The sequence below is a fragment of the Saccostrea echinata genome, unplaced genomic scaffold (assembly GCF_033153115.1).
Source record: "Saccostrea echinata isolate AGI-Se365-2 ecotype Australia unplaced genomic scaffold, CSIRO_AGI_Sech_v1 ptg000025l, whole genome shotgun sequence".
NCBI classification, from domain to species: domain Eukaryota; kingdom Metazoa; phylum Mollusca; class Bivalvia; order Ostreida; family Ostreidae; genus Saccostrea; species Saccostrea echinata.
The window spans coordinates 28446714-28458994 of record NW_026889774.1 but is presented as its reverse complement, the minus strand read 5'-3'; the positions used below and the strand labels follow the sequence as shown (position 1 = coordinate 28458994).

The 12281-nt window shown below is 33.3% G+C and overlaps 1 protein-coding gene across 1 annotated transcript; it reads left to right on the top strand.

Annotated features, from left to right (window-relative positions):
- Nucleotides 1-7205: 7205 nt before the first annotated feature.
- On the top strand, nucleotides 7206-8886 carry LOC133192804 (uncharacterized). Its single transcript, XM_061328811.1, has one exon. It carries the CDS (start codon nucleotides 7220-7222, stop codon nucleotides 8702-8704), a length of 1485 nt encoding a protein of 494 aa, XP_061184795.1. The 5' UTR covers nucleotides 7206-7219; the 3' UTR covers nucleotides 8705-8886.
- Nucleotides 8887-12281: the final 3395 nt, after the last annotated feature.

Here is a 12281-nt window from a genome sequence, read left to right as displayed (position 1 = left end):
AACTTTAATTCACTTTGAGATATATAGCAAACTTGTACTCACTATCAGATAGCAAACTTATATATTCACTATGAGAAATAAAGCAAACTTGTACTCACTATCAGATAGCAAACTTATATTCACTATGAGAAATAAAGCAAACTTGTACTCATTGTGAGATAGCAAACTTGTACTCACTGTGAGATAGCAAACTTGTATACAATGTGAGATAGAAAACTTGTACTCACTGTGAGCAAGCAAACTTGTACTCATTATGAGATAGCAAAATTGTACTCACTATGAGATAGCAAACTTGTACTCACTGTGAGATAGCAAACATGTACTCACTGTAAGATAGCAAACTTTTATCCACTTTGACATAGCAAACTTGCATTCTCTTTGAGATATATAGCAAACTTGTACTCAGATAGCAAACTTGTATTCACTATGAGAAATATAGTAAACTTTGCACTCACTATCAGATAGCAAACTTATATTCACTATGAGAAATAAGGCAAACTTGTACTCACTTTGGCATAGCAAACTTGTATTCACTATGAGATGGCAAACTTGTACTCATTGTGAGAGAGCAAAGTTGTTTTAACAGTGAGAGACCGAAGTTTTACTCACTGTGAGATAGCAAAGTTTTACTCAGTGTGAGTGACCAGAGTTGAACTCACTATGAGATTGCAAACATTTACTCAATGTGAGATATATAGCAAACTTGTTTTCACTATGAAATAGCAAAATGTATTCATATATAGCAAACATGCTCTCAATATGAGATAGCAAACTCACTATGACAAAGCAAACTTGTATTCACTTTGGATATATAGCAAACATGTACTAACTATGAGAAAGCAAACTTTTACTGTGAGATAACAAGCAGACTTGTACTCACTGTGAAATAGCAAACTTGTATTCACTGTGACATTGCAAACTTATACTCACTGTGATATAGCAAATTTTCACTCACTGTGAGATAAAAATCTCGCTCTCTCTGTGAGATAGCAAACTTGTACTCAATGTGAGATAGCAAACTTGTACTCACTATGAGATAGCAAACTTGAACTAACTGTACGTGATATAGCAAACTTGTACTCACTTTAAGATAGTAAATTTGTACTCAATATGAGATAGCTAACTTGTAATCACTGTGATATATCAAAATTTTTTCTCACTGTGAGCAAGAAAACTTGTATACTCACTGTGAGATAGCAAACTTTTACTCACTGTGAGATAGCAAACTTTTACTCACTTGGAGAAAACAAACCTGTACAGACTGTGAGATAACAAACATGTATTCACTGTGAGATAGCAAACTTGTACTCACTATAAGAAAGCAAAAATGTACTCACTGTGAGATAGCAAACTTGCATTCACTGTGACAGAGCAAACGTGTACTCACTGTGAGATAGCAAACTTGCAATCACTGTGAAATAGCAAACTTGTATTCACTATGAGATAGCAAACTTGTACTCACAATGAGATACGTAGAAAACATACAATCACTATAAGATAGCAAGCTTGTACTCACTGTGAGATAGCAAACTTGTTCTCACTTTGACATAGCAAACTTGTTCTCACTGTAATATTACATGTTAGACATATAGTGACAATGTAAAAAAATCTCTGATTTTCTACCTACAAATTGAATAGAAAATGAGAAAAGATTTGGTTCAAAAATTGAAAAACAGAAAGATTTCGCAGAATTATGACCCGATAAAAAAAGCATCTTTACAGTATTATATGTTCTATGGTTTTTATTGTCAATTTGCAATAAAGGAACTATTTTTTTTTTGTATTGGATGCCAAGGTCTTGTAGCATATTTATACATAACACGTGTACAAGGATATTTACAATATTAAGGGTACATGTGTGACGTTCATAACTTCCCAAAAATTGCAAAATTTGGACAATATAAACAAACTGCTCTGAAGGGGGGGGGGTGTCCTCCTACAGAAACACTCTCTGAAAACAGTAAAAGTAACCAAGTGTGTTTGATCTGACATGGGTTTTTTTGGTTTTGTTTTAATTGTGAAAATAGTGCAAATGTATATTGACAAGTTTGGCTTTCCAGAAAGCCTGAAATGTCATCTCTTTGGCTTCATTAATGTCACAGAATAAACAGTGGAATGTAACATTTTTTCCTCAGCGATTACAAGCAGAAGAACTTTTTTCAAAAAAGGAGGGGTAGTCAGAAAAATAATTTACAACTTACCTGAATAATCTTTCACTAGGAAAAAAAGGGGGTGTTCAAACTCGAAATTCTTATTTCGTGGATGGGAGGAAAGATTTAAACTTTTTGACTTTCTCGAAAAACACATTTGGGGGGGGGGGGGGGGGTATGAATATGCTGCAACAAAAAAATGTGGGGAAGGTAGAGGCAAGCTGCCTTTCAGTGAACATTTGCAACAGTAATTTTAAATATTTTTTTGTATATTTGTGTTTGAAAAATGTAACCACTAAGCAGTATTCGTAAAATTTGTAAACAATAGTTATACAAGAAGATGGGTAAAACCTTACCGTTCCTATTGACTTTACATCACAGCAGCTTACTCGGACATCAGCCAAGAAGTTTAAAGCGCTGACTTGAATTAGTCCGGTGTCATATAGTGAGACACCCCCCCCCCCCCATAGTGAGACTTCCCCCCGGAAATATGGCTATATATAGACGGTAAGACTCCCCCGTGGGGGGGATTACTATATAGTGAGTCTTTCCCCCTAAACGACCATAGTGAGGCTTCCCCCTTCCATGTTCAGTAGTATTTTATTTACATCGACGATGAATATCTATTTGCATTTTGATAATGATCTTATAAAATAGATACATGTATGAATAAATATAGAAGTGCGCATTAAAAATTTATCGTGCACAGTAAAAAATTGAATTGTTCCAAAATGATTCTTATAAAAAAAAAATACACTTAACATTTAAGAGATCATTACTCGTGGACTCTTGGAATTTGCTTATGTTAACCTTCATGGAGAATGCAATAAATACAATATAGTACAGAAAGATGTATACTTGTAACAATAACGTACATTCAAAAGGCTATTAAGATGTTTTAATTATTAATCAACGGAGAACTTTTATTCATATACTGAAAAATATTGTTTTACAATGAAATAAAATATTCCAGAAACTACATTTGAGGGGAAGTCTCACTATGAAAGGGGGGAGAGACTGGCTATGTAGTGAGACCTCCCCGGGAGAAGTCTCACTCTATTGCCAGTCGATCTTCCGGGGGGAAGTCTCACTATATAGCCAGTCTTCCAGGGAAATCTCACTATGGGGAAATCTCAATATACGACACTGACGCTCAATTGATTTCGAAAGATTTTCCACTTTTAAATATATGGTTTATCCAAAGAAATAACCCTCACATACATTTAAATATAGGTCAGTAATAAAATTTACACGTTATAAGCTAAAATTAGGCATTTACAAATTATCTGAAAGGGTACCAATTTACCAACCTTGATATTTAGGCTGTTCAAGGAAACAATCATTTTATATAATAATATTTCAAGAATAAGAGAAGTGATTTGATAGCTTTTTTGCCACTAACCAATAATGCAATTTAAAATTACACAAAGAAAATGATTGCAGGTGCTTTAATTATAAATTCTCAAAATACAAGTCGAGTGAAGAAATTGCGTCTTTTATACAAAGGTAACAATATTGTATTTCTGACATTTATTTTTTATAGAACAAAAAAAAAAAGAATAGTGCAGACATGCGTAAAAACTCACAATGATTATAATCTTTCTTCCAATGCCTGTAGTTTTAACATTAACTATTTGTTTTAAAATATATATTAAAAATGGCATGAGGTTATTGAATGACTTAGATACACATAAAGGTAAAATTTCCGACATCAATTCACATCAGTCGTATTTAAACTTTTAATGCGAGTATTTACTTTGACAGGGGCGTAGCTTCCATTGTGGCAATGAGGCAATTGCCTCACTAGATTTTTCACCACCACCACCCCCTCACATAATCAACAATACATTGCAGAAAATACGTACAACTAATGGCATTTCTTTTAACATTTTAAGCAGTTCTATAATGTTGAATTTAAGTTTTAAAGAAATAAAAACAAAGTTTAATAAGATGCATTTTCATCTTTTTAAAATGTTTTAAAAGTTTTAGTAAACATATTTATTAACTCTTTTAGATTCTTTTACAATTTGTAGTATCATCATATATAGCTTAAGTCTTAAATAAAGAAACCGGTATATGTGTAGCAAATGAAATTTCATTGCATTTTAAAAACCCCAACTCCATTTTCTGTCGGAGTGCCCCTCCCCTCCCCCCCCCCCCCGACTCCACCCTGGACCTGCTGGGGGGCCTAAGGCGGCCCCAGACCTCTTGCTGCTATGGTTTTGCCTCACTAGAATTTAAAGTCAAGCTACGCCCCTGTTTGATTTTGTTTTTCTGTAAATTCTTGGATCCATGCCTTGGCTGATCTATAATCGATGCCATGTAAAGTGTACTTTTATACACACGCGCTGGCCATCATTTACGTAACAGCCTAGATAACTGCATGTTATTTGAAGACCGCCACTTTGTTTTTCTGTAAATACTTTGATCCACGCCTTGGCCGTTCTAATCGATGCCATGTTTAGTGCATTCTGATACACACGCGCTGACCATGATTAGATAACTGCAGGTATTTTGAAGGCCCACCACTTTGTCTCTGTGACTCTCTATGATTTATGTGTAGTTTTTCTTTTTTAAGATGGCCTGTTTGACAGATCGCCCATTCTTTGTCATTGAGCAGTTTTGTTTTTACATCTCTGTATTTAGAAATCGTGTCATTTGCCAGACCACCAGCTTATCAATGGCAGCTTACACTGGGGCTTCATATCAGAAAAAGCTCAAGGTATTCATTTTGAATAGGTGATATCACCTATTCGAATAGGTGATATCACCTATTCGAATAGGTGATATCACCTATTCATTTTGAAGCTGAATAGGTGATATCACTTATTCGAATAGGTGATATCACTTATTGAATAGGTGATATCACCTATTCAAATAGGTGATGTCACTTTATGACAGTAAATACCAAAACGGCGCCTCATAAATATCTGAGAAAAATTTACAATAATTTTATTTTATAAAACATCACTAACAAGAGGAGCAAGATGGTTGTTTTTTATAGAAATAGAAGGGATATTATTATTTTTCACTCGATGAAACGAATAGTAAGATGTCCAACTGAATAAATGTTTGCAACAATCGCCACCTTTCGAGGGGAAAATCTCCACGATGGTAGACTGGTACCCTGACATTGGTTAACGGGCGCAAGCGCCCTGAAAAACCAACTTGTAATTCCTAGCGGCAGCGACTGGAATCAAGGGCAGAGAACCAGTGCTATCCAAGAGGGTGACATGAAATGGTGAAATGATCGGTTTTTGGTGAAATGTCGGTTGAGTATGATTAAATGACAAATAAAAAACTGCAATGACTGTGGATTTCATTTTATAGGATTACCAATACCTTATAAACATAGACGTTTTGAGTTCAATCCTTACCGCCAAGGCTTTATAGAGCCAATTTTATCGAAAATATCGGAGGAAATCGGCCGCCATTGATGGGTCTCATAGTATACGGTATACCACGCCCGGTTGTTGTTTTTTTTAAGTCCCGTATTATTTATATGAACATTTCTTGTATCCCACTATGGTTTGCGTATTATGCCATTTTGATTGAGAAAATTAGTTTAAGACACAGTATTGATATTAAAAAAGTGCACGTAATGGAAGAAACTTAAAAAAATTCAGATATGATGATATTATATAGAATTATTCAATCATTCCTTTCTAAATTCTCATTCATTTTTTCATCTTTCTTCTATGATAAGAACGAAAGAATAAAAATATAATTAAAGAATACATGCAATTATAATTTAATTTAAATATCAATGAATTATAATTTATATATCAGACTATCTTTTAAAAAATGTTTCTTTGACCTCTCCGGACCGACTGCCTAAAAATGCCAATACTAAAAAAACAACAACATTTTTTAACCCCAAATCAGGGCGGCCTGCCTAATTGAAGACCTACAGGTAATTGAAGACCTACGGAAGACCTAGGGAAGACCTTAAAATAAGAACAATATATGTCATGAAAAATAAATATTAGCTGAAATATGAATATAATAAGACTTTCTTTTTATAATTAAACAAGTAACATGCATGTAATCACTTGAATGAAATGTATGCATATTTTGAATAAATTATTATTTTTTGCTGTTCAGGCTCAGTGAAATACAAGAAGATTTTGTGTGGATCTTTAAGAAAAATTACTTAAGATTTTTTAGTTAACTTATATTTAATAAGTTTTGACACTCTGTCAAAAGCATAAACATATTTATTTCAATTATAATATCTAATTTGTACATCAATATACCAAAATGATTTTGAAAATAAATTTTAAAAAAGAAATAAAGGAATTCAGTAAAAAAAAAAAAGTCCACTCATAGGATCTGGAAACTTGTTATAACAATTTAATAATTCATTTAAAAATATACATATATTTTATGATTGATCAAATTATGGTATTATATAATATGTATATGTCTCTGCTTTGGTTAAGTTTTTTGTTTTTATTTTATTTTATTTATTTATATTTTTTACGAAATAAAATAATATTCCCTTTTATTATTTCATCTTTGATGTATTTATTTTTAAATATCTTCAATGATTCTATTTTTCTTCATTTAACTATTGATTTATTTACATTTTTCTGATATGTTTTGGTGAACAGCTGATTTGTTATTTACGCGAGTTATCGTTCTTGTGTAGGTCGTCTGAGAGAAGAAAAAGTTCCCCATATCGAGCTTTAAAAATACACTTTAAAACTTCTTTTTATAAAAAGTTTTTGTATATTTTATATATTTAAGACATGATTAATCAGAATATCACATCAGTTTTGCTTTATATAGCCCATATTTTTGTAGGTCTTCTCTAGGTCTTTCGTAGGTCTTCAATTACCTGTAGGTCTTCAATTAGGTATTTTTCTGAGAATTTTTTTTGGTTGAGATTTCTATCTTCAATGCGATGCGCCTCTCAGGCCTTCAGGCCTTTGATTATTTAATAATTTCGTTTTTTATTTAATATTTTCGTTTTTTAATTTAATAATTTTGTTGTTTTTTTTAAATTTATTTTTGGTTTTGCACTATTGGGCTTCCGTAGCATTGCAGTTAGGCAACATTCAACAAACATGGCAGAGAGTAAACTTAGATATCCGCTGGGCTCTCCTCAAGAGCATATTGAAATGTGTAAAAGCCACGATTTACCTATTGATATGATATGTGAGGACTGTAATGAATTAATTTGTGGTAAGTGTGCGAAAACAGATCATAGAGATCACGACTGGAGCACTATATCCACGGCAGCCACTCAAAGGAGGAGAGGTCTGTCTAACTTTCTAAGAAAGATTAAGGAAAAGGATCTGTCTGGGATTGATGAGAAGATAGAAAAGTTGTCAGAACAGATCACAGAAAATAAAGAGCTGTGTGACTCTGAGATTAAAAAGCTTCAGGAGCATTATGATGACATAATCAGCAGGCTGATAGAAATCAGGAAACATACTGAACAAAGGTTGACAGACCATTTGGAGGAAAAAAATGAAAAATTGAAAAGTAAGAAATCTAAGATGGACAAAAAGAAGAAAGAAATTGAAAAAATAGCTAAGTTTCTGGAGGAGAACAACAGCACCATGTCAGATTACGGCTTGATTGATAACCACAAGGAACTGACACAACTGCTGTCTAGCCTGGATGTTGATATAAAGAACTGTAAACATTCAGTGAGATACAGTAAAGGAGAAATCAGTGACGAGGTGATGGAGAATATGATTGGTAAAACTTGGGATTTAGATGATATCAGTTTGACTGAAGCAAGCTCATTCAAATATGGAGATGAAATAATAGTTTTATTGAGGGCATTTTGTGAAGATCAGTGTTACATAGGAGATTTAAAGTCACTTTACATCATTGAACAAGTAAACAAAGAAGGGGAGAAAAATCATAGATATAATATCACTGCTAATGACATTTGTGTAACTGATACTGGTGATGTTTATTTCTCTGACTTTAGTAACAATTCTATCAGTCGTCTGTCACCATCAGGATCTGTCTCTACAGTCATCAGTAAAGATCCACTGGCACCAATAGGAATCTGTCAGTCTGTGGACGGTGGACTACTGGTCACCCTGATAGACAATGAATCAGATGATTACAAATTAGAGTCACACAGCAGACGTCTGGTGAGACACATCACAGTGACAGGTGATGTCATCCATGAGTATGAATACCAGGAGGACGGTCAGACCAGACTGTTTATGTATCCATTCAGAGTCACACAGAACAGTAACAGTGATATCTGTGTTGTGAACCGCACAAGTGACACTACAGGTGAACTAGTGATTATGTCTCCTTCTGGTTGTATGAAGTCTGTCTACCGTGGACAAAACCTGACAGATGACTTTTGGCCAGGTAATGCAGTGTGTGACTCCCTCTGTAACATCCTTGTCAATGACATGAACAATATACAGATCCATCTACTGAGTCCTGATGGCAAATTTTTGAAGTTCTTACTGACAGAGAATGAAGGGAACTGTCCAACCAGATTATCGCTATGCAAGTCTACACTGTGGATGGGGTATAAAGAAGGACTTGTCAAAGTGTTTCAGTACAGGGTGTAGAATGTATTACAAATGAATTGTGATAAAATATGCATTGTAATATTCCTTTGAAGTTACATTGAAGTTAAAAGTCTGTAATATTTATCTATCTTTATTGCATACTTAGTGGTAAATAGTTTGTTTGTTGTTTTTTTTTTTTTACATTTATGATATTCCTGACATCACAATGGCTATATTGGCTTAAATTGTTAAATCAATGTTATAATTGTCTTTAATTATTTTGAACTTTGCAAAGCAAAAATCGAACTTACCATAGGTAGGCCTGAGTGCACTGATGGTGGTATCACAAGAAACAGTGTTTTTTCCTTCCTCATCAAAAGCCTGACCAGGAATTCTCTAATGATAGTGAATGATGCATAATTTACATCTTATTTCCATTATTATTAAAAATGACTTATCCAAAACTAAATTACAAAGCAAAACCTGAGGAGTACAATATTCACCGCACCCAAAGGGCGAGTTGAATATTGTATTTCGAAGGTGGCTAAATCATCGTACTGACTGAAAAAAATACAATAATTTATGATTGTTTTATTACATGATTCAATGATTAAATGATACAAACTCATTAAGCAGTTCATGCCATCTTACTTGTTTACATTTGCTGAAGACCTAATGCAATGAGAGAAGCAGGGTTAAATAATTATTAACGGTTGTATTACTCCCTGCTACTGACTTGTGCCTACCAGTTATTATATGTTTTACCTCTTGTTTGTTGTCCGTTTGATAAACAAAGGTTACTTCATTTGAATATTGTATATAACAAGTCATATCCCTTGTATAAATTTCCAATGACACTATTCTATGGTATTTAAAACAATTGATGCCATTTTTTTTTTAAAAATCGTAGTTTTGTTGTTAAGCATCTGAGTAAAATATGATGTAAGGCTTAAATGTCTATGAGGACCTTCATAGTGTCGTTTCCATTCATGGTCAAAGATGCCGATTTACAGAACAGGCAGCTCAGGTGACATTGTGATATTGAATAAGAGAAAATATGTTTTCATAAGTATCCCATTATTCTTTTTTTATTGCAGATACCATGGCAGAAGTTTTTCTCATGGGAGTAGACAGTGCCTGTGTGTTTCACAACACAAGTACTAGGCTTGCATTGTAGTACATCTGTAGAATTACTTTTTTCACCGAGGCACTACTTTACATTATGTAATTTTTGCGGAGATTTGTCCCAGCATAATTTGAGTACATGTAAAGCATATAGTGGCAATCTAAGAAATCCCCATAATTTTCTACCCATAAATTGAACAGAAATTGTGATTCCTCGGAATTATGACCCATGGAAATATGATAGGCCTCCCAGAACGATGTTCTAGTGGCCATAATTGTCAATATGCAATACATGAACTCATATGTTTTAGATGCATGTTTTGGTTCTGTAACATATAATATTACATAACATCTACAGTCCTTGTATAAGAAATTATTTGCAATGTTTAAACTTAAACGAAAAATTGCTAAAGAACTATATATGGTAAGGGCGTATTCCTGCCCCCATAATAGTCAAATTTTGAAAATCTCTTGAAATGAGAAAAGTGCATATATTGTATAAAATAATCCAAATTAAGACAATATATTATGAAATTGGAAAAATTAGCTGGCTTTTCTTGTCTCTGTGACGTCACAAACTATTTGGATTTCCGTTATTTTTAAAATAGAGGCCAAAATGCACAGAGTTTGTTCAATTTTGACGATAGTATTTATAGAGCGCAAGCTTGCTCAGGTATCATATTCACATATTTCATTGATATTATCATTCTACACATTATATCAAAAGATCTAGTCTGAGCAGACCTGCGCTCGATAATTTCCAATCAAAATACCGACGTAAAATACGCTATTTTCTCTCAAAATCATTGCAATTTGGAATTTACGTCATTTTATTGACGTCATATCTAATTAATGATGTCATAGTTGATAAAAATATTTAATGCTTTGAACTCTGCAAATATCCACCTGGTTTAGAACATAATTAAAGATTTCTCCATCAAAGTTTTATTTTGGGGGCAGATACTGGCCACTACAGAATATAGTCCTTTGGACAATATAAACTACAATACATATAAAATGTATGAAAGAAGATATTTGACATGTAGTTGTAGAAAAGATGAAAATATTTAAAGTTTCAATTTTAAGTTTTAATCCTTACAAACAAAGATACATAGCGGGTTCCAGTAAATGTTCAACCAAGCCTCTATCTTTACTCATCACTAAGATATTAACAGTGGTGAAGGAGAAACTTCAGGAGTACTGTGCAACAATATATTCGAGAAGTGGTGTAAATCAGATGTGGATACTTAAAAATTCCAAGGAACTTTTGGAAAAATTGAAATCACAAGATTTTACCAAAATCAACAGCTTAAAAACTTACGACTTTTCAACTTTATACACAACCATTCCCCACGATAAATTAAAGTCCAGGCTTTTTGATATCATTGACAGCTGCTTTTTCAATAAAAATGGAACTCGTAAATATACTTACCTTGTCATTGGTCATTTGCAAAATTATTTTGTTAAAAAACATTCTGATTGTACACACAAGTACTCTGAAGTTGACATTAAAAAGATGCTTGAGTTTCTGATTGACAATATCTATGTGGTTTTGGAGACCAGGTCTTCCAACAATCTATTGGAATTGCTATGGGTACCAATTGCGCCCCGTTATTAGCAGACCTTTTTTTGTTTTCATATGAACCAGAATTTGTCCAAAATCTCGTACGTGAAAAGAAGAAAACACTTGCTGTGGCGTTCAACTCGACATTTAGATATATCGACGACGTATTGTCAATTAACAATGGCTATTTTCATTCTGATGTCGATACGATATATCCCGGTGAACTTGAGATAAAAGATACCACAGAGTCTGACACATCTGTTTCATATTTGGATATTTTACTTGAGAAAGACGTTAATGGTAATCTAACAACCAAGCTTTATGATAAACGTGATGACTTTAACTTTTCAATCGTCAACTTTCCTTACTTATGCAGCAATATACCTTCATCACCTGCATACGGGGTATATATCTCTCAGTTAATTCGATACGCAAGAGCATGCTCTACGTATGTACAATTTCTAAAACGAGGTAAATTATTGACAAATAAGTTGATAAAACAAGAATATCAGCTGTCTCGTTTAAAGTCATCATTTCGTAAGTTCTATGGTCGATACAATGACCTTGTCAGCAAATACAATTTATCATGTACATATACAGGGTTATTGTATGATGATAGGGTAAACTGAACTAGAGTCGAACACGATCTACAGTCGGTCAATTTTGATGCTATTTTTAACAGACTTCCTATATTGAATTCATCTTCTATCATGATTGACTAAATCACGCAATTCTTAATTTATTCCTAATTTATTCCTAATTAATTCCTTATTTCCTTTGTTTCAAAAGAGGAATAACTATGTCTCGAATTTTGCCCAGAATTTTTCACTGGAAACGATAGCAATAGGAGAGTGAAAACGGTTTAAAAACATTGCAAATGGACATGCATCGAATCAGTAGTAGTTATAAGATTTCCGATTAGGCTTTGAATGTTGTCTTACTTTGGGA

Coding starts and splice junctions, on each gene's coding strand:
- LOC133192804 (XM_061328811.1), top strand. CDS start 7,220: ATGGCAGAGAGTAAACTTAGATATCCGCTGGGCTCTCCTCAAGAGCAT.